The 24,497-nt window shown below is 43.5% G+C and overlaps 1 protein-coding gene across 1 annotated transcript in view; it reads right to left on the bottom strand.

Moving 5' to 3' along the window:
• Nucleotides 1–24,497, bottom strand: part of PAPPA (pappalysin 1) — a 447,251-nt gene that overhangs the window by 165,161 nt on the left and 257,593 nt on the right. The window contains exon 10 of the mRNA XM_069748556.1: nucleotides 12,290–12,486. Coding sequence (XP_069604657.1) covers nucleotides 12,290–12,486 — 197 coding nt within the window. The remainder of the gene's footprint in view (nucleotides 1–12,289; nucleotides 12,487–24,497) is intronic.

Here is a 24,497-nt window from a genome sequence, read left to right as displayed (position 1 = left end):
GTGTGTGACAGCACAGCAATGAAGAACAGTTACTAACTAGCTATATATGTTGAGGTCACTTTGACATTACTAAGGTTGTGCTTGCGTTAAAGAGCTTGAAATGAATTGTATACACTTCTTGAAGATATTAGAGTATTATACACGTCTTTTCTCTGCAATTAGAGAACTTTTGCCGTGAATTGACTCTTTGTGAATTTTTGGGAAAAATTTGGCAAATTGAAATTTCAAACGATCTACTTAGCTATAATCTAAATATTTTGACACAATGTTTGCTCTTCTTAATCTCACTTAATTTCGAAGAGTGTTGCTTTACGCGAACCAACCTGAGGTTGACCATAGAGTATGGATTTCTGAATCAGTGAGTCTCCGTTTAGTCTATATGATTTAGGTAGAGTATTTTTTTTAAATAAATGTATATATTGGGGAGCCAAATCTCAATCAAGCTATCTAACAAGGATGGATAAGATATCACATTCCATCGAGTTAAATGAAAGAGGACCAAATAAACAGGATCAAATAAGTAGTTGAAGTTGTATGGAGCCATAGTTTAAACAATGAGAAGGATTCCTGTCTTCTCAGTGGGGAAACAGCATCGTTTTTTTAATTACATGGGAAAACCTTATGGTATGCATTGTCTCCATCCAGGGTTATCTTAGGACACTTCTGTTTCATCTCAAAACACTTGATTGCCTTTGCGAAAATGAAAACATTGATTTTTGTCTCCCTAGCTGCTAAAGATAGAAAGAAGAAAGAAAAAAATAATCAAAATAAACAAGGGAAAAGGGTATGTATGTATAGAAGGAGGTCTCCGATGCAGGAAGGGAACATTTCATTTGTTTACATTCAGTCAATCATTTATTGTATTTCTAAGAGACTCGAATTAACTATTTCTTTGGTACAGTATGAAAAAAGAATGATTATGGATGATGAAATGTTGCGTATGTGACATCAAATTGCATGAACTGCAATTCTGTAGTAAAAGAACTGTTAGGTTTGTCTACAAGAGGATGAAAAGTAAAAGAAAAATAAATGTCCCTTTGACTGCTCTCCCTGAAAATGTCAATAAAATGCACTAAAGGGGATGGTCTCATCATGAGTGACTTTATAAAATGTATGGCCGGCAGGAGCTTCCTCCTGGGGTAACAGCTTATCTTACTGCAGGAACCATGAAAATCTCTTGATCACCAGGCAAGTTTCAGCATAAAAAAGGGTTCACCAATAAGGTAACCCGTCTTAAAGATCTATAGATGTTCAATTTGGAATGCACATGCAAGTCAATGAGCACATGGAAATCATAGGACTGAAATTGGATGACAGTCTGATTTCCGTGGACTTACACAGAACGGGAAACCACTGGGTAAATCTGACAGGGAGAAGGACTTGGGGATCCTAGTTAATGATAAACTTACCTGGAGCAGCCAGTGCCAGGCAGCAGCTGCCAAGGCAAACAGGATCATGGGGTGCATTAAAAGAGGTCTGGATACACATGATGAGAGCATTATACTGCCTCTGTACAAATCCCTAGTTAGACCGCACATGGAGTACTGTGTCCAGTTTTGGGCACCGGTGCTCAGGAAGGATATAATGGAACTAGAGAGAGTACAAAGGAGGGCAACAAAATTAATAAAGGGGATGGGAGAACTACAATACCCAGATAGATTAGCAAAATTAGGATTATTTAGTCTAGAAAGAAGACGACTGAGGGGCGATCTAATAACCATGTATAAGTATATAAGGGGACAATACAAATATCTCGCTGAGGATTTGTTTATACCAAGGAAGGTGACGGGCACAAGGGGGCATTCTTTGCGTCTGAAGGAGAGAAGGTTTTTCCACCAACATAGAAGAGGATTCTTTACTGTTAGGGCAGTGAGAATTTGGAATTGCTTGACTGAGGAGGTGGTGATGGCGAACTCAGTCGAGGGGTTCAAGAGAGGCCTGGATGTTTTCCTGGAGCAGAACAATATTGTATCATACAATTATTAGGTTCTGTAGAAGGACGTAGATCTGGGGATTTATTATGATGGAATATAGGCTGAACTGGATGGACAAATGTCTTTTTTCAGCCTTACTAACTATTTTACTATGTTACACAATGGAAAAGATGGAGAGCTTTTTTTTCTCCATCTTCTCACTAGTGCTGCTATTCTCTCATCTGATCACACTAAGCAGACACTCTAACTAGTTAGATCAGAGTGTCATTTGCTTGATCGGCCCGATTCTCTGGGATGAGGGGATCGACAGCCCTGTGACCCCGCCCGGCATTAGAAGGGCTATGTATTTTGATATGTTTAAGGTCTAGAAAGGCTTGGAAAGAAGAAAAAAGAAGAAATGCTCACCTCACCGATCACGGCCGATCTCAATTCAATGCTTCCCAGATCCACTACTGGTCTATGCTTTCTAGTCCCTTTAGGACTCAAGAAATACCTGCTCAGCTAATCGCTGTCAATGACCTGCCTCAGCCATTGATTGGCTGTGTAGGTCACATGACCATGTTTTAAGCCATAATCACAGCAGCGGAAAGTAGAATCTGGTTTAGCATCCAAATGTGAGCATATGGCAAACAAAAAGTACTAATCCTTTTCAATTTGTTAAAGGGAAAGTGTCTCAGGTTGTTGCAATGTTATGTAACAACAGCATAATGTAGTGAGAGAGACCCTGAATCCAGTGATGTGTCACTTAGTGGACTGCTTGGGGCAATTTTAATAATATCACTGTTTAAAGTGCTGCAGATCTACCAGTTCTCTAAATAACCCTCTGATTGACTTTATGTGTACACTGTGCATAGGCAGAAAGCTATGAATCAGTGGTGGGGCGGGGTATACAGAGGAGGAGGACTACATGGCAGGAGACAACTTGTTTTCAAGTGATGATCTCCTGAAAACTAGATTTTTATTGAAACAACAAGCTACCCAGTAAGTGATACATCACTGGAATCAGGGTCTGTGCCCCTACATCCTGCTACTTACATGATGGTGACGGATTCTCTCTATCTTATTATTAAACATTAAGAAATATTAAAGTGGGCTACCCATTACACGAAACATCTACGTGATTGTATTCCATACTTTTTGGGTTAGCATATTGTTGGTGCAATTTTTTTTAATAGTAGGCGTAAAATGCAAAAAGTTGTCAAAAATGATGTTAGTAGAGTTTAAACCTTTGCAATATTTAATACCTTGTTTGTTCCATACAAGAAATCTCAAGAAACATATGTCCATGTTGCAAATACACAAACTCGCAGCTGGACGACAGATGTCATTTCCATTGTTTTGAACCATTTTGGAGCCTTCTCTACTGCTTGTGAGGTCACCAGTGGAGAGAAACCAACAACGGAACCATCTGGCCTCGAAGGTGTTTATTCCATGACAAGAAATGTAGCCATGTACAGCATTGTAATAGTTCAGAGATTAATCTGGGGAGGGGTGAGTGGAAGCGCTGGATCATTCAGAAATGTGAAATTATTATTGGAAGAAGAACGAGATGAATATTAAAAGGGAAAGTTCTATACTAGAGGTTTGCTTTGCCAAAAAGACGACAAAGTGTCTACTGCCCGATCGGTTCTTTCTACAACTTTGAGAAAAGTCATAAAATTTGCGTAAACAATTAGGTAAAACAAATTTTCCACATCTACTCCCCAGAACATTATCTATGGAGTGATGTCATCATGAAGTCCGTTTGATTCCTCGTTGGCCAAATACAAGTGCCATAATCCGGCATCGGGGAGACACAGAGAATTTGATTTGCCTCCACCTGCTTTCTTACTGGAACTGATGTTGCTTGTAAAGGAAGCAATTCAGATAATAGCTACATATTAGAGAGAAGTTGTAAATGCAAATCCCAATCTGAAAGTAAAGGTGAGCTGTCAATTTAATGTTCAGTCTACGAGACAGTCATCCCAGAACATAAGGTCCAAAGAATAAGGGTGTATCAAGATAGGATGAAGGTGCCAGTCAGGACAGAAAATTGAATAAAACACTACTAAGATTTATTCATTATTGACAATGCACTAAAACAAAGCAAAGAAAGCGGGAAAGCATGAAGCCTTATAAATAAGGACATGGGATTGCATATTCACATGCAACTGTTTACTGGCAGGAACATGGATCATCTTGAGTGAATGTCTACCTATTGACGGGAATCTATCATCTACTCTACACCCCCCAACTGAAAATATAGTCGTGTTGGTCTAGAAAATATAGGATGATAAATTTCTGTATTGCCCCAAAGTGCTGCTCTGGTGATGAAAAAGTGCAGTCTCCCTTCCTCTCTTTGATTGACAGCATCTGCTGTCATAGGTGTTTGGTGGTCAATCAAGAGTGGAAGATGGCGTCAGGGTTATATGCAAATCTAACACCAAACTGAGCGAACACCTTCTCAAGAATAAAGATACTGCCATACAGTTATCCATTACTTTGTATTTTCAAGATCTACACAGTAGAGACGAGTGGATTTTTTGATATTCTAGTTCACAGGCTTTTCCAAATCTTGTCAAGAAATTAGATTGGTGGCGTAGAGATCCATATGGTGTCTCAGTACTGGAAAGCTTGTAATTGTTCAGAAACTATATGTGGGGGAAAAAAGAGAGTCAAGCCCACTGACCATGAGCACTTAAACTCTACAGGAGAGAGAGAGAAAGAGGACCCTGCTGACCATAAGAGCTTACACTCTACAGGAGAGAGAGAGGACCCCACTGACCATAAGAGCTTACACTCTACAGGAGAGAGAGAGGACCCCACTGACCATAAGAGCTTACAATCTACAGGAGAGAGAGAGGACCCCACTGACCATAAGAGCTTACACTCTACAGGAGAGAGAGAGGACCCCACTGACCATAAGAGCTTACACTCTACAGGAGAGAGAGAACCCCACTGACCATAAGAGCTTACACTCTACAGGAGAGAGAGAGGACCCCACTGACCATAAGAGCTTACACTCTACAGGAGAGAGAGAGGAGCCCACTGACCATAAGAGCTTATACTTTACAGGAGAGAAAGAACCCTGCTGACCATAAGAGCTTACACTCTACAAGAGAAAGAGGACTCCACTGACCATAAGAGCTTACACTCTACAGGAGAGAAAGAACCCTGCTGACCATAAAAGCTTACACTCTACAGGAGAGAGAGAACCCCACTGACCATAAGAGCTTACACTCTACAGGAGAGAGAGAGGACCCCACTGACCATAAGAGCTTACACTCTACAGGAGAGAGAGGACCCAACTGACCATAAGAGCTTACACTCTACAGGAGAGAAAGAACCCTGCTGACCATAAGAGCTTACACTCTACAGGAGAGAGAGGACCCCACTGACCATAAGAGCTTACACTCTACAAGAGAGAGAGGACTCCACTGACCATAAGAGCTTACACTCTACATGAGAGAGAGGACCCCACTGACCAAAAGAGTTTACACGCTACAGGAGAGAGAGAACCCCACTGACCATAAGAGCTTACACTCTACAGGAGAGAGAGAGGACCCCACTGACCATAAGAGCTTACACTCTACAGGAGAGAGAGGACCCCACTGACCACAAGAGCTTACACTCTACAGGAGAGAGAGAGGACCCCACTGACCATAAGAGCTTACACTCTACAGGAGAGAGAGAGGACCCCACTGACCATAAGAGCTTACAATCTACAGGAGAGAGAGAGGACCCCACTGACCATAAGAGCTTACACTCTACAGGAGAGAGAGAGGACCCCACTGACCATAAGAGCTTACACTCTACAGGAGAGAGAGAACCCCACTGACCATAAGAGCTTACACTCTACAGGAGAGAGAGAGGACCCCACTGACCATAAGAGCTTACACTCTACAGGAGAGAGAGGACCCCACTGACCATAAGAGCTTACACTCTACAGGAGAGAAAGAACCCTGCTGACCATAAGAGCTTACACTCTACAGGAGAGAGAGGACCCCAATGACCATAAGAGCTTACACTCTACAAGAGAGAGAGGACTCCACTGACCATAAGAGCTTACACTCTACATGAGAGAGAGGACCCCACTGACCAAAAGAGCTTGCACGCTACAGGAGAGAGAGAACCCCACTGACCATAAGAGCTTACACTCTACAGGAGAGAGAGAGGACCCCACTGACCATAAGAGATTACACTCTACAGGAGAGAAAGAACCCTGCTGACCATAAGAGCTTACACTCTACAGGAGAGAGAGGACCCCACAGATCATAAGAGCTTACACTCTACAGGAGAGGACCCCACTGACCATAAGAGCTTACACTCTACATGAGAGAGAGGACCCCACTGACCAAAAGAGCTTACACGCTACAGGAGAGAGAGGACCCCACTGACCATAAGAGCTTACACTCTACAGAAGAGGACCCCACTGACCATAAGAGCTTACACGCTACAGGAGAGAGAGGACCCCACTGACCATAAGAGCTTACACTCTACAGGAGAGAGAGAGGACCCCACTGACCATAAGAGCTTACACTCTACAGGAGAGTGAGGACCCCACTAACTATAAGAGCTTACACTCTACAGGAGAGAGAGGACCCCACTTAACATAAGAGCTTACACTCTACAGGATACAGAGGACCAAACTGACCATAAGAGCTTACACTCTACAGGAGAGAGGACCTCACTGACCATAAGAGCTTACAATCTACTAGAGAGAGAGGACCCCGCTGACTATAAGAGCTTACACTCTACAGGAGAGAGAGGACCCCACTGACCATAAGAGCTAACACTCTACAGGAGAGCACACCACTGACTATAAGAGCTTACACACTACAGGAGAGAGAGGACCCCACTGACCATAAGAGCTTACACTCTACAGGAGAGAGAGGACCCCACTGACCATAAGAGCTTACACTCTACAGGAGAGAAAGAACCCTGCTGACCATAAGAGCTTACACTCTACAGGAGAGAGAGGACCCCACTGATCATAAGAGATTACACTCTACAGGAGAGGACCCCACTGACCATAAGAGCTTACACGCTACAGGAGAGAGAGGACCACACTGACCATAAGAGCTTACACTCTACAGGAGAGAGAGAGGAACCCGCTGACCATAAGAGCTTACACTCTACAGGAGAGAGAGAGGACCCCACTGACCATAAGAGCTTACACTCTACAGGAGAGAGAGAGGACCCCACTGATCATAAGAGCTTACACTCTACAGGAGAGAGAGGACCCCACTGATCATAAGAGATTACACTCTACAGGAGAGTACCCCACTGACCATAACAGCTTACACGCTACAGGAGAGATTGAACCCCACAGACCATAAGAGCTTACACTCTACAGAAGAGGACCCCAGTGACCATAAGAGCTTACACGCTACAGGAGAGAGAGGACCCCACTGACCATAAGAGCTTACACTCTACAGGAGAGGACCCAACTGACCATAAGAGCTTACATGCTACAGAAGAGGACCCCACTGACCATAAGAGCTTACACGCTACAGGAGAGAGAGGACCCCACTGCCAATAAGAGCTTACACTCTACAGGAGAGGACCCCACTGACCATAAGAGCTTACATTCTACAGGAGATAGAGGACCCCACTCACCATAAGAGCTTACACTCTACAGTTGAGAGAGAGGACCCCACTGACCATAAGAGTTTACACTCTACAGGAGGGAGAGAGGAACCCGCTGACCATAAGAGCTTACACTCTACAGGAGAGAGAGAGGCCCCCTCTGACCATAAGAGCTTACACTCTACAGGAGAGAAAGAGGACCCCACTGATCATAAGAGCTTGCCCTCTACAGGAGAGAGAGGACCACACTGATCATAAGAGATTACACTCTACAGGAGAGGACCCCACTGACCATAAGAGCTTACACGCTACATGAGAGATTGAACCCCACTGACCATAAGAGCTTACACTCTACAGAAGAGGTCCCCACTGACCATAAGAGCTTTCACTCTACAGGAGAGAGAGGACCCCACTGACCATAAGAGCTTACACTCTACAGGAGAGAGAGGACCCCACTGACCATAAGAGCTTACACTCTACAGGAGAGAAAGTACCCTGCAGACCATAAGAGCTTACACTCTACAGGAGAGAGAGGACCCCACAGATCATAAGAGCTTACACTCTACAGGAGAGGATCCCACTGACCATAAGAGCTTACACTCTACATGAGAGAGAGGACCCCACTGACCATAAGAGCTTACACGCTACAGGAGAGAGAGGACCCCACTGACCATAAGAGCTTACATTCTACAGGAGAGAGAGGACCCCACTGACCATAAGAGCTTACACTTTACAGAAGAGGACCCCACTGACCATAAGAGCTTACACGCTACAGGAGAGAGAGGACCCCACTGACCATAAGAGCTTACACTCTACAGGAGAGAAAGAGGACCCCACTGACCATAAGAGCTTATACTCTACAGGAGAGAGAGGACCCCACTGACCATAAGAGCTTACACTCTACAGGAGAGAGAGGACCCCACTTATCATAAGAGCTTACACTCTACAGGACACAGAGGACCCCACTGACCATAAGAGCTTACACTCTACAGGAGAGAGGACCTCACTGACCATAAGAGCTTACACTCTACTGGAGAGAGAGGACCCCGCTGACTATAAGAGCTTACACTCTACAGGAGAGAGAGGACCCCACTGACCATAAGAGCTAACACTCTACAGGAGAGGACCCCACTGACCATTAGAGCTTACACGCTACAGGAGAGAGAGGACCCCACTGACCATAAGAGCTTACACTCTACAGGAGAGAGAGGACCCCACTGACCATAAGAGTTTACACTCTACAGGAGAGAAAGAACTCTGCTGACCATAAGAGTTTACACTCTACAGGAGAGAGAGGACCCCACTGATCAAAAGAGATTACACTCTACAGGAGAGGACCCCACTGACCATAAGAGCTTACACTCTACAGAAGAGGACCCCACTGACCATAAGAGCTTACACGCTACAGGAGAGAGAGGACCCCACTGACCATAAGAGCTTACACTCTACAGGAGAGAGAGAGGACCCTACTGACCATAAGAGCTTACACTCTACAGGAGAGGACTCCACTGACCATAAGAGCTTACACGCTACAGGAGAGAGAGGACCCCACTGACCATAAGAGCTTACACTCTACAGGAGAGAAAGGACCCCGCTGACCATAAGAGCTTACACTCTACAGGAGAGAGAGGACCCCACTGACCATAAGAGCTTACACTCTACAGGAGAGAGAGAGGACCCCACTGACCATAAGAGCTTACACTCTACAGGAGAGAGAGAGGACCGCACTGATCATAAGAGCTTACACTCTACAGGAGAGAGAGGACCCCACTGATCATAAGAGATTACACTCTACAGGAGAGGACCCCACTGACCATAAGAGCTTACACGCTACAGGAGAGATTGAACCCCACTGACCATAAGAGCTTACACTCTACAGAAGAGGACCCCACTGACCATAAGAGCTTACATGCTACAGGAGAGAGAGGACCCCACTGATCATAAGAGCTTATACTCTACAGGAGAGGACCCCACTGACCATAAGAGCTTACATGCTACAGGAGAGAGAGGACCCCACTGACCATAAGAGCTTACACTCTACAGGAGAGAGAGGACCCCGCTGACCATAAGAGCTTACACTCTACAGGAGAGAGAGGACCCCACTGACCATAAGAGCTTACACTCTACAGGAGAGAGAGAGGACCCCACTGACCATAAGAGCTTACACTCTACAGGAGAGAGAGAGAACCTCACTGACCATAAGAAATTACACTCTACAGGAGAGAGAGAGGAACCCGCTGACCATAAGAGCTTACACTCTACAGGAGAGAGAGAAGCCCCCTCTGACCATAAGAGCTTACACTCTACAGGAGAGAGAGGGGACCCCACTGATCATAAGAGCTTACACTCTACAGGAGAGAGAGGACCCCACTGATCATAAGAGATTACACTCTACAGGAGAGGACCCCACTGACCATAAGAGCTTACACGTCACAGGAGAGATTGAACCTCACTGACCATAAGAGCTTACACTCTACAGAAGAGGACCCCACTGACCATAAGAGCTTACACGCTACAGGAGAGAGAGGACCCCACTGACCATAAGAGCTTACACTCTACAGGAGAGAGAGAGGACCCCATTGATCGTAAGAGCTTACACTCTACAGGAGAGAGAGAGGACCCCACTGACCATAAGAGCTTACACTCTAGAGACAATAGAGAAAGATGACCCTGCTGATCATAACATCTTACAGTCTATTAAAGAGAGGGAGCGATGACCCTGCTGACCATAAAACCTTACACTCTACAGGAGAGGGAGGAGAGATAGAGAGAGGACTCTGCTGATCATCAGAGTGTACACTCTATCAGAGAGAGAAAGAATGGACTCTGCTTACCATATGAGCTTACACTCTACAGGAGAGAGAGACTTCCCCAGTGACTCTGGAGATGGGATAAGACTGCCATACAAACTGTGCTCCACTAGGAACCGCAGATCTGTGATGGCCTCTCATTCAGTGAACCTACTTACACCCTTCTATTTACTGATGAGGGGCAACGATAGCTTTTTAGATGACATTCTGTTTTGATCCTTAGTCAACTTTAGGACATTGATTTAAAGGGAATGTGAAACTAAAGAAGACAATTTATTTCCTTTTGAGGAAAGCTAATTTGCATACATTGTTCCTTATGACCTTGCTGGTAGAATACCCTCTCCTAACTCACTATCTTACTTTTTCCTGCCATGCCATCACCTGACAATTCATGGACTGATTATGCACTGTTATTAAAATGGCAAAAATCTTATTCATTAATGTTTACTCATTTGAAAGGGAGCCGGTTAGGGCTATACAAAATATTTGGCAAAATACAGTACAGTATATACGGTATAGTATATACAGACAGTATAATACTATCTCTCCCAATACACAACTCTTCAGATCATAAAAATCAATGGTCCAAGAAACGCTACAAAGTTTAATGTGCTTACATTTATTGATATTATTTTTGGGTCAAAAATGATTAATTAAAACATTCTGAAAAAAACTCAAAGTTCTACAGGTTTTTATGTATAATTAATCTATTTGGTATATATAATCTACTAGATGGTGGCCCGATTATAACGCATCGGGTATTCTAGAATATGTATGTATGTATGTATATTGCAGCCACATAGTATATAGCACAGGCCACATAGTATATAGGAGCCATGTAGTATATAGCAGACAAAAACTATGTGGCCTGTGCTATATACTATGTGGCTGCTATATACATACATATTGTAGAATACCCGATGTGTTAATACAGGCCACGCAGTATATAACAGTGGCCACGCAGTATATAACACAGCCCACACAGTATATAACACTGGCCACATAGTATATAACACTGGCCACGTAATATATAACACAGCCCACATAGTATCTAACACTGGCCAGGTAGCATATAGCAGCCACACGGTATATAACACAGCCCACGTAGTATTTAGCAGTGTGGGCACCTATCCCTGTTAAAAAAAAATAATTAAAATAAAAAACAGTTCTATACTCACCCGCCGGGATCCAGCGATGCTGTGCCGATGTGCGCGTGGCTGCCACCATCTTCCGTTCCTAGGATACATTGCGAAATTACCCAGATGACTTAGCGGTCTTGTGAGACCACTAAGTCTTCTGGGTAATTTCGCAATGCATCTCTCGGAACGGAAGCTGGCAGCAGCCGCGCGCGGCTCGGCAGACTACGGAAGGTGAGAATAGCAGGTTTTTTGTTTTTCTATTATTTTTAACATGACATCTTTTTACTATTGATGCAGCATAGGCAGCATCAATAGTAAAAAGTTGGGGACACACAGGGTTAATAGCAGCGTTAACAGAGTGCGTTACCCGCGGCATAACGCGGTCCATTAACACTGGCATTAACCCTGTGTGAGCGCTGACTGGAGGGGAGTATGCTGGCACCAGGCACTGACTGCAGCGGAGAAGGGAGGGACTAATTCTCGGCCAGACTGTGCCCGTCGCTGATTGGTCGCGGCAGCCAGGATAGGCAGCTGCCGAGACCAATCAGCGACGTGGGATTTCCGTGACGGAAGTTGCTGACCGAAAGACGGAAGTGACCCTTAGACAATTATATAGTAGATGATGTTTGGGCAGCACAGTGGCTCAGTAGGGAACACTATAGCGTTGGGGTCTTGGGTTCACATCTCACCAAAGACATCTGCAAGGAGTTTGTATGTTCTCCATGTGTTTGTGTGGGTTTCCTCCGGGTTCTCCGGTTTGCTCCCACATTCCAAAGACATACTGATAGGGATTCTAGATTGTGAGCCCCAATACGGACAGGGATTTTTGATTGCTTACCTGAGTAGCTGCAGGCTGACCAATAACTACCCATCCTGGGCACTCTTGATCACTATGGTGTGAAACGGTAACATTTGAGGCCCATTGATCTTGGAATCCGTTTGGAGTGTAAACCCCGCAATCTTTAATACTTGTCATCTTTTCAAAATCCTCACAGACGCCATCACCATCATGGAAATAACATCGGCTTGGTTCATCTGTGTGACAGAGAAAGAGGTAACAAATAAAATAGCATCATTGGGAAAAAGGTTTTTGGAAAGAATTACAATTTCTTCACGAGAACCTGCTGGCGATCAGCTGATCACCATATGCTGAGCAGCTAAAAGATGCGGCAACTGATTGTGGTTGATTATTTGTACGTGAATTGAATGAGAAAACATTTAATAAATGTCACATTGAGCACCCAATGTGGGAATTGCTCTTAGTAGATCTCCACTTTGGATAACAGAACCCTCCACCAGTGGTGTTAGCTCAGACCTGCAGACATTTTCGAAGGGTAAAAGCTTCAAAATAACTCTAAGATGGTATCTTAATGCCTGCAAAAACTCTAAACTGGTAAAATTTTATTCAGTTTTGACTCCATATTAGCAAAACATTCAAAATCTGCTTTAACATAAAGCAGTCAGGACCCCTGACTGTTCGATACGCTCTTACAATGATATTCATCTAGATTTCTATAATTTGGTAGGGCAATTGATGTAGTTGCTAATGCTGCAATTCTTAAGTAATGCACTTTTATTCTGTGGCTTTGCATATGCTAATTAGACAGATCTAGTGAAGCAACTTACTCGAAAAAATTAGTAACAGACTAAAAAGAGAAACTGCAACTGACTCTGTCAATTCCTGAACAGTCTAGTTATTCTGACACCACAGTCCCTGCGTGAGTTGAGACAGCCCTACCACAGACTAGATGATGGCAACTCAAATCTATGCTGCCTGAAAGGCCATCAAGTGCTTCACGATCCTCCTAAAGAACCGGAGGGCAGAGCAGAGTGCAAATTACTTACAGAAGGCTAAGTGTGCTGACACTGAAAGAGATCCCAGAGTGAGTAAAACAAACCATGAAATACAAAACAAAGAATGAAGTGTGTTCTGTTCGAGAATATGCCACCTACTTCCTAAAAAGAAATAGAAGATAGGTACAGGGTAAACAACATAAACAGCAGAGATGAACCCTAGCTGGTCTTTCACTTACTGACTTAAACTACATTGGTATAACTGGACAATCAAATGAGACTATTACCAGCAGAACATACCAGCAGGAGAAAAGTATATAAAGCTGCACTCAGAAGGTGATAGGGCAGAAAAATGAGTAACTGAAAATACCTGTTATCTTAATAAGACAGAAGCAAGGATAACAAAAACTAAACACCCAGAAAAAAAGGCATGTCTGCTGTGGCTTGGCAGACAGAGAAGCAAACCATAAAGCAAAGTCTCAAGGGCTCGAACTCAGAGACATGACACCTGCATAATGATCCTAAAATATTGGGTACTGTATGCAGGCTGTCGATCACGGCCAGCAAGGTGATATCTAAGGCAAGGCTAGTCTGGAGTGAGAGAGATGCTGCCACCATGGAGAAGTCGAGAAGTCCTCCGTTATTAGCATATGCAAAGCTGCAGGATCTAAGTTCAAAGATTGCAGAATTATTAATCCATATCACAAAGCAGAACTCGGACTAATGTTATTCAATGGGGGCGGTCCAGAGGAGTGATTATTTTCATTGACCGAATATGTGCGTGAAAAAATCGAAACGTGAACTAGTGTCATCTGTAAATTGGATTAGATTCACCTATCCAAGTCTGTGGGTGAGCAAAAAAAATCGGACCCTATACAAAGTCAAAGTATAGCAGCTGACTTTTACGGATGCATTGCAATTCTTTAGCATAGGTAAAACTAACTATACAAATTGTAAATGGTCTTGTAAATTACTATCAGCTGCTACTGTAAAAAGAAATAAAAAATTGCTCATGGATTACAAGTGAGAAAAAAAATTGTCAGTCTTTTCTGGATGAAACACTGGATGACTTTTTATGCGCTCGTGTGAACCAACCCTGAATCTGTTTATTCACTCCTGTGAATGTTGCAATTTAAAGAGAACCTGTCACAATTTCAAAATTTTAGTCAAATACCTTGTAAATATTCCTGAGCTCCCCTGATTCTGTCAATCTTTTTCCGTTTTAAGCTGTATCACGCCATTTCAGAGATATTCACGTTTGTTACATTTGGAGCGCAGTATGAGAAATCTCTGCTTTGCAATCCAATTTGGTGTTCCTCCAGAGTTTTCTCTGGGGGCGTATGCTTTCACACCTCTTTCCTGGATGCTGCCAATCATACCTCAGCAGCTGATCTAGAAATCAATTTGACTATCACTGCAATGAAGCGACGCAGAGTAAAACTAAGGGCAGAGACACATTGCCGTATTTCTCGCGCAAGAATCGCATCGTAGATCTCATACTAGCTGTCGGCTCTCCTGACCTGAGCTGGACAGCTGCATAGAAATACATCATACTGTCTTGCTCAGGTCAGGAGAGGTGCCGGGCCAGTCTGTGCAGTGCGATGCGATTCTCGCACGAGAAATACGGCAGTCTGTCTCTGTCCTAAGTAAAAAAAGTAGCAGAATCAGGGTAACTCAGATATTTTTTACAAGGAATTTATAATTTTTTGAGCAAGTGAACGGTTCACTTAGGGATGTAAAGAGAAGCTGATATCAGAACTCCTGGCATGAAGACCTAAGTGTTAACAGAGTCCAATGGTTGACTTTTTGTATTAGCCTTAGGTATGAATATGCTCGTTTGATACCTTCTAAGTTGTTGGCCTAACTAATAAACATAATTAACTTTGCCTAAGATATAGAAAACAAGACTATACATGATGATAACAATAAATCTTTTCATCGCCAATGAACACATTGGATACTTTTCAGTGAGGGGAATGACCTGGCAATCGGATTGTCAGAAAATACTACTTAATATAGAATGTTGTGGTAGATGTGGTCTCCTCTGAAGTCCTGGTTTCAATAAATCGTGATTTGATTTGTTCCCTCCTCCCCCCGCATCTTTTCCTTCCCATTCTCTCTCTTTCCACCTTCCTTTCTTCTTTGTATTCCTCAAGCACAATCATAATTATTTGGTTCATACAAGAGCTTACGATATATTAACACCTCATCAAGATGATTATACTTATAGCCCAATGTTTAACGATAACTTAATCTCAACAGCCATCAACTTTTTCATTGTTATTATTGACCATAATTGGAACGTTCAATTTTTTCATATCAATGTTGCATAAAAATATATAAAGTACCGTAATAAAATTTTGCCTAAGATTCAGTCCTACCTGTTTCATACATAATAACAAAAACATTTCAGCAAAAAGAATTAACATTAACAAAACCCATAAAAGCCAATATCATTTTTTTAAGGCAGATCTAGAAAAACATCCATTCGTTTATATATATTTTTTCAAACTTAACAAAATGGTACAGTGTAAACTACAATTTGATCTCTACGGAGGCTAATTTGTTCCTAATTTTGCCTAAGACCCCAATAAACATGCCTGCCAAGATTCGTAAAGTGTTAGGGAGGATAAATGCAGACAGAGATCATCCAACTACTTGGCTTACTGCACTATGTTTTTGGGTTTCCTCTTTAGGAATAGATTAGTGTACTTAATATTCCAAGAACAGGATGCTTCAGAGGAGCTCATACACCGAGAAAAATTAAATAGGAAAAATGCATATGTAGTCACCTCTCAGAACCCAAATGTGGACGTTTTTCCCTGCTCTGAGTCTTGACCAGCAAAATTTTCAGATGTTATCATACATTCTTGAGGCTCTAAAAATGTTCTCATCCGGACACTTAAATATTTTTTGTCTTATTTTTAGAGAAACATATGGCTTAGTTTTTATGTCATTTCTAGATTACTTTTTTGCTATTATCACTGGAAAATAAAAAAAGAAAATAGGAAATACATGTCTTTCTTTCACATTTTCTTTTGTTCTACATTCTTTATGTGACTACATATGACTGCTGAAAACGTTTTTAAGTGCTTTTCCTTTTCCATAGAAATTATTTTATATATGATGGACATGTATTTTTCTTGAAGAGGTGGAGCTAGAAAAAGAAATACTGACTGTCAGTGTCTCTCTTTTTTATTTTGCCATATTATATTATTATTTTTTTATTTTATTAATTTTTTCATTTATTTAACAAAGACTGACCCCCATAAGATCTTAAAAACTTTTAAGGGCATTTCAATATATTAATATATTCTTTTCATTACTCATTTCCCTGTAACCGGGATAGTATTCTAGCCCCAGATATTGGGGAAATTCAACTTTCTGCCTGCATAGCAGAGCTCGCTGGCTTTCCTTAGACCTAGTAGATCCTGCTTCTGTTCTACACCCAGCAAACACATGATTACTGGGTCTGGAGGAGGAAGCACTGTCAGTACATCGTAATCTGTAGATACAAACCGGCACCATGTATACAGTAATCAAAAAAGCAACCATAGTAATAAATCATGTTTGCTCTCTCTGTGGGGTGTCTGGTTGTGTCTGACAGCTGGCTTCCTAGACTCACAGATACACACTTTGATGTTTTAGAATGTCAGTGCAGAGTAAAGTGTGGACCACCGGAATAAATGTTTAGTCTATGATAAGTGTAGTTAACATCTTCAAAATCCTTTTGGCTGTGTAAAAAAACAGCTTACTTTTATCCCGATTTTTGTGAGGCAGTATGACCAAAAACCAGCTATTCAGGAATTTGTTTTTTTTTTTTTTGGTGGGGGGGCATTATACCGTTCAGCGTTTGGTAAAATCGATAAGGCAGTTTTATTCTTCTGGTCAGTACGATTACAGCGATACCTCATTTAGATTATTTTTTTATGTGTTGGCGCTTTTATACAATAAAAACTATTTTATAGAAAAAATAATTATTTTTGCATCGCTTTATTCTGAGGACTATAACTTTTTTATTTTTTTACTGATGATGCTGTATGGTGGCTCATTTTTTTGCGGAACAAGATGATGATTTCAGTTGTAGTATGGTTATTTATATCTGTCTTTTTGATCGCGTGATATTCCACATTTTGTTCAGCGGTATGATAATAAAGGGAGTTTTCTTGCCTCGTTTTTTTTATTTTTTTTTACGGTCTTCACTGAAGGGGTTAAATAGTGGGACAGTTTTATACGTCAGGTCGTTACAGACGTGGCGATACTAAATATGTGTAGTTTTATTGTTTTTTTATTTAGATAAAGGAATATATTTATTGGAACAATATATATATATTTTTATTTATTTTGGAATTCTTGTTTTTTTTTACACATCTGAATTTTTTTTTTTACTTTTTTACTTTGACCCAGGGGGGGACATCACAGTAAAGTGACAGATCGCTGATCTGACACTTTGCTGTGCAGTGTGTCAGATCAGCGAACTGATGTGCACAGCAGGGAGGCTTCCCGGCGCCTGCTCTGAGCAGGAAGCCACCTCCCTGCAGGACCCGGATGCAGCCCCGCATTTTACATCTGGGGCCTGCAAGGAGGGAAGGTAGGAGAGCCTCGGAGCAACGCGATCACATCGCGTTGCTCCGAGGGTCTCAGGGAAGCACGCAGGGAGCCACCTCCCTGCGCGATGCTTCCCTGTACCGACAGAACACTGCGATCATGTTTGATTGCAGTGTGCCGGGGGTTAATGTGCCGGGGCGGTCTATGAACACTCCACATAGTGCCGGATGTCAGCTGCGATAGTCAGCTCCCCCCGTGAGAGCAACCGATTGCTATGATGTACTATCCCGTCCCTGGGAATTAAGTCACAGGTCACCTTGATGGGATAGTACGTCAAATGGGATTAAGGGGTTAATATTTTTTTTACTTTTTGCATGCTTCAATATTCTCCATGGGAGACTAGAAGCACCACCACTTTTATCGGCTCTGGTACATACAGGTAATGATCAGATCGCCTGTATGTAGCAGAAATGCTCACTCGCTGTGAGCGCCGACCACCGGTCGGCGCTCATAGCAATCCAGCTATGACAACCATAGGGGTCTTTTGGAGACCTCTGGTTGTCATGCCAACCCATCGGTGACCCACGATCATGTGAAGGGCTCACCGATGGGCCGGATTTCCAGCGTGCTTCTGTAAAGCGCGAGTTAAATATCACTGTCAGAGATTGACAGCATCATTTAACTAGTTAACAGCCGCAGCTGTTATAGGCACATGTCAGCTGTTCAAAGCTGTGCTGGGAAAGATGTGGGCTCAGCGCCGGAGCTCACATCAAAGGGAAGCATTCCAACGTGGGCGTACTATTATGCTCAATGTCAAAAAGAGGTTAAAGGGAGCCTGTCACCAAATTAAATCTATCTAAACTAATAATATTGACATACAGGTTATACACTGATGAGAATGGTGATATCTGTACGCCTGATATCAGATGCCTTGTAGTTGAGAAATCATCTTTTATCACTTTATATAAATTACCTTTTCCAGACTATGGGGAGGATGCTGCCCTGAAGATAGATAGTTCTGCCTCCAGTGATTATTTTAAACTAGCTATTGAACCCGTTCTATGCCCGGGTGGCGAGCATTTATATTGGTATATGGTCTCCATCCTGGTATGTGCTGCTCCATCCTGCGTCCCCATCCTGTCATGTGCTGCTCCATCCTGCACCCTCATCCTGTCATGTGCTGCTCCATCCTGTGCCCCCATCCTGTCATGTGCTGCACCCATCCTGCACCCCCATTCTGTCATGTGCTGCTCCCATCCTGCGCCCCCATTCTGACATGTGCTGCTCCCATCCTGCGCCCCATTCTGACATGTGCTGCACCCATCCTGCGCCTCCATTCTGACATGTGCTGCACCCATCCTGCGCCTCCATTCTGTAATTTGCTGCTCCCATCCTGCGCCCCCATCCTGTCATGTGCTGCTCCCATCCTGCGCCCCCGTTCTGTCATGTGCTGCTGCCATCCTGCACCCCGGTTCTGTCATGTGCTGCTGCCATCCTGCACCCCCGTTCTGTCATATGCTGCCCTATTCTGTCATGTGCTGCTCCCATCCTGCTCCACCGTTCTGTAATTTGCTGCTCCCATCCATATGCCCCATACGTTGCTCCATTATGGTTGATGGGCTCCATAAGATGCTCCATAGTATATGCCCCGTATGCTGCTCCATTATGGTTGATAGCCCCCAAAGATGCTCCATAGTATATGCCTCATATGCTGCTCCATTATGGTTGATGGCCCCCATAAGATGCTCCATAGTATATGCCCCGTATGCTGCTGCATTATGGTTGATGGCCCCCATAAGATGCTCCATAGTATATGCCTCATATGCTGCTCCATTACGGTTGACGGCCCCCATAAGATGCTCCATAGTATATGCCCCGTATGCTGCTGCATTATGGTTGATGGCCCCCATAAGATGCTCCATAGTATATGCCCCGTATGCTGCTCCATAAAGGTTTATGGCCCCCATAAGATGCTCCATAGTATAGGCCCCGTACACTGCTCCATAAAGGTTTATGGGCCCCATAAGATGCTCCATAGTATATGCGATATATAAAAAAAAAATAACATACTCACCTATCGTCGCTGGGCGCCGAGTGCTGGGGGGCCTGAGCAGCTCAGGCCCCCGACCCTTGCTATATTCACCTGGCCCTGATCCAGCGCTGCGTGCCGCTCCGTGTTCCGGGTCCTCTGGCTGTGACTGTTCAGAGGGTGGCCCGCATTAAGCGCGTCATCGCTCCCTCTGAACTGTGAACAACACAGGCAGAGGACCCGAAAGATGGAGCGACGCGCAGCGCTGGAACGGGACAGGTGAATATAGCTTATACTCACCATCCTGCCACGTCCCTGCTTCTCCATTGGAGATCGCGGTGTGCAATCAGTGCTTACGCATACCGCGATCTCCTATGCTGCATCACTATGTGGGGTCCAGACTGCGCCGGCAGTCTATAAAGGCTTCGGACAGAGTGTCGCTCCCAGCCTTATATTATAGATATAAGGCAGAGTTACCAGTGTCAGGTGAAATGGCCACTCTCTGCTCTCCTGATCTCACTGCAGAGCTGTATGTGATTATAACTAACACATCAGCAGTAGGTATGAGTGGACCCGTGGATGTTCAAGTTCATGGGGTTTGGCTGAACTTTTGGCCAAAATTTGGTTCGGGTACCAGAACTTGACCCTGGACCAGAAACTCATATACGTCAATAGGGACCCGAACTTTACTGTTGTAAAATGGCTATAAATGGTCGTATTACATGCAAAGAGGCTGAAAAGGGAAGCAAAATGGGAGTAAGAGCAGGACAACTGCCCTGAAAACACATGTAGATAGAGGAATTGCTTAAAAAAATATAGTAAAAAATATAAAAACAAATAAATAATAAGTGGAGGAGTGGTGGTGTGCCTTGCAGGAGTAGTTTACTTTCATTAATAATAAATACATAAAAAACTACAGTTGGTGCATCCTATTTTTAATAACCAGCCAAGGGAAAGCAGATAGTTACAAGCTGGTCTTATCATGCAGGAAGAGGCCAACATCCATGGTCCTTCCCAGCCTTTTAATATCAGCCCCCAACTGTCTACTTTGCCTTTGCTGGTTATGAAATTGAAATATGGGGAGACCCCCCAAAATGATGTGGGGTCCCCCCTTTTTAATAACCAGTTAAGGCAAGGCAAACAGCTGTGGGGCTGATCTTAATAGACTGGGGAGGTTCAAGGAAATTTGCCCCTTCCCAGCCTAATAAGAAAAGCACTTAGTCGATTGTGGTGGCAATCAGGGAAATGGTTTATGGGGTTGATGTTAGGTTTGCAATGTCAGCTGGCATCAAGCCCATGAGTTGGTAATGGAGAGTTTTTTATCGGATACCCCCATTACTAAACCCATATTTAACAATAAAAAGACATATACAGGAAAAAAAGTTTATTTGATTAAAGACACCCTCACACATTCCCTGATTTATCCATGTATTATTAAAAAATAATGAACATAAATATCGAGATCCCACGATGTGCATCGATTTTCTCCGGCAACCTATGGAGAACTGTTCTAAGAACATCACTCTATAGGTTACTCCCGGTCATGTCTCACGAGTGATTGCGTCAGTAGCGAGGCTACATAAGTTATCCGCGGTGACGCCATCACTCTTGAGACATGACCAAGAGTTACCTATGAAACGCCGGTCTCAGAATGATGCTCCATAAGTTGCGGGAAAGAATCGCTGGACGTTGTGGAAACACTGAGGATCATGTCAGAACTGCTGGGTTTATTTTGTAATAATAAATGGCTAAACTAGGGAATATGTGGGGGAGTCTTTATTCAAATCAAAGAAACTTTGTTTTCCTGTGGTTTTTTAAGTTAGTGGGTTAGCAATGGGGTTTTCAAATAAACAGCTCTCCAGTATCAACCCCTGGGCTTCATGCCAGCTGGCATTATGCAGCTGACATCAACCCCAAAAAACTTACCCAGATTGACATCGCTCCAGGGCAATCAGGAAGAGCTCATGCTAAGCACCAGAATTGGCGCATTCAATGAATTTACCATTTCTGGAGTGACAGAGGCCTGTTTTAATTAGGCTGGGAAGATGCCAGTATCCATGGACATTCCCAACCTATTTATATCAGCCCCCAGTTGTCTGCTTTGCCTTAGCTGAGTATTAAAAATAGGGTGAAGCCACAAATTTTTTTTGGTCCCCTGTTTTAATAACCAGCAAAGGAAAAGCAGACAGCTTTCCCAGCAAAATTAGGCCAGCTTACATCTGCTTTCCCTTGGCTGGTTTTTAAAAATACAAGGTAACCCCACATGATTTTTTTTTTAAATGATTTATTTTACACTGTCCATATGCTAACTAGAGCACAATGGTGGTGTCACTCATAATCTGGCATTTATACAAGTCAGGTCACGTGTTGTGCCGGTCAATCAAAGCCATGCTAATACTTTTCATGGCTGTAATGGCTCAAAAAGTGCCCAAAGCCGAAAAGCTTGTTGATTGGCTGGGCTACTGTGCTACTTGTCTCACAATGGTAACTCCACTTTCATGTAAAATAAGCTCAGAAGGCAGTTATGTTCCGGGCAGCGTCTGACCCATAGCATGGAAGAAGTCATTTATATAAAGTGATGAAAGATGATTTCTTGACAAAAAGGCATACAGGTATAGCTTTTTCAGCAGTCTATAAACAGTATGCCCATATTAATAGTTTAGTTAGGTCAAATGTGGTGATAGATTCTCTTTAAGGACTGCTATGTGATGCAGCCAGGGCATTCGTTGTGCAAAGGTCAAACCAATGTGACTGCATTTTGAGTTGAAAATAACAACACGCCTTAGACTTTATCTAACTAGTTTAACTCTAAACCATTTGTTATACTGTCTATCCTCCAACCCAGAAATGTACACAAGAGTTATATTTCTAAGAAATATCTTCCAAAAATATTTTTTTACCTGCCGTTTCACTTCCAACACATATTCAGCCTCTATTAATAAGTACAGCTTGAAAAAATGCATAGTTACTAGTGTTGAGCATTCCGATACCGCAAGTATCGGGTAACGGCCACTATTTGCGGTATCGGAATTCCGATACCGATTTCCGATATTTACCGCATATCAGATACCGGAATCAGAAGTTCCCAGAAATCAAACTGCACGCAGCAGCCAATGAGGAATGAATGGAAGTGTGGGCACATCCTGTTTAGCATGGTGGGCATGTAACTACTGGCAAGGCTGTGATTGGCTGCTGAAATGATGTCATGATGCACTATAAAAAACGCTTGCCACCATTTTGCGCTCACTCTGCTGTGATTTCAGTTAGGGACAGGACGCTGTGTTCTAACTGAGGGTCAGTTGAGATAGCGAATTGCTTCATTGCGCTTTTCCCAGGCTAATTTAGCAACCGCTGTGTGTTCACCTTGCTCTTGCCTTGCAGCACTGTTTTAACAGCGTTCTGCAAGGTCTCTCTCTGTGTGTGTGTGTGTGTGTGTGTGTGTGCAGCTCACTCTGTAGTCTGTGTGCAGCCATAGCCGGTTGTATTCAGCTCAGGGGGGGTTCACACTGCCTCATACTGTTCTATCCATTGTCCTTTTTTGCTCATAGTGCAGCCTGCTGCACATTTTTTCTCAAGTTTCCTATTAGTGGCTTTCCACCCGTCTCCAGCTAAATAGTGGAAAAACACTACATAGGATAACCTAGAGGAGTGTTTTTGGGCCTTGCAGCGCCATTTACGGCTGTCTGCACGGTCTCCGTGTGAGTGCAGCTCGCCCTGTAGTCTGTGTGCAGCCACAGCTGGTTGTATTCAGCTCAGGGTTCGTCACTGTCTCATACCGTAAAAAAACTTTTTTTTTTGTTTGCTCATAGTGCAGCCTGCAGCACATTTTTTCTCAAATTTCCTATTAGTGGCTTTCCACCCGTCTCCAGCGAAATTGTGGAAAAACACTACATAGGATAACCTAGAGGAGGGTTTTTGGGCCTTGCAGCGCCGTTTACGGCTGTCTGCACGGTCTCCGTGTGAGTGCAGCCCGCCCTGTAGTCTGTGTGCAGCCACAGCCGGTTGTCTTCAGCTCAGGGTTCGTCACTGTTTCATACCGTAAAAAAACTTGTCCTTTTTTGCTCATAGTGCAGCCTGCTGCACATTTTTTCTCAAATTTCCTATTAGTGGCTTTCCACCCGTCTCCAGCTAAATTGTGGAAAAACACTACATAGGATAACCTAGAGGAGTGTTTTTGGGCCTTGCAGCGCCGTTTACGGCTGTCTGCACGGTCTCCGTGTGAGTGAAACTCGCTCTGTAGCCCGATCTGCCCCCCCAAAAAAAAGTAAAGTTCACCAAACACCACTTAACACTTGTGTAGGCCACATTTTATCAATAATAAAGTCTAGTCCACACTTTAGAAAATTAGTGTTTCTTACACCTATTAGGAGGAGCATTTCAGGAATAAGCACACTAAGGCCTTAATACTTTTCTGCTTATCTTTATCTGTGAACCAAGATGAAGAGGGCAGGGAGTAAGGCACGTGGGCGTGGGCGCGGAGCAGGGAGAGGAGCAGGGAGAGGACGTGGTGATTCTGTGCCTGCTGCGGGCACCGGTGACTCATCATCACCCAGTTTCAGCAGGGAACAGTCCTTCATGCGCAGCTTTGTAGGAGAGCGCCGTGCACCGCTGCTGCGTGAAGATCAAATTGAAGCCGTTGTCGGATGGATGGCAGCTAACGCATCGGCATCGACTT

This window comes from Ranitomeya imitator, chromosome 2 (assembly GCF_032444005.1).
Source record: "Ranitomeya imitator isolate aRanImi1 chromosome 2, aRanImi1.pri, whole genome shotgun sequence".
Classification (NCBI taxonomy): domain Eukaryota; kingdom Metazoa; phylum Chordata; class Amphibia; order Anura; family Dendrobatidae; genus Ranitomeya; species Ranitomeya imitator.
Note: the sequence above shows the minus strand (reverse complement) of the source record. Positions and strands in the feature narration are given on the sequence as shown.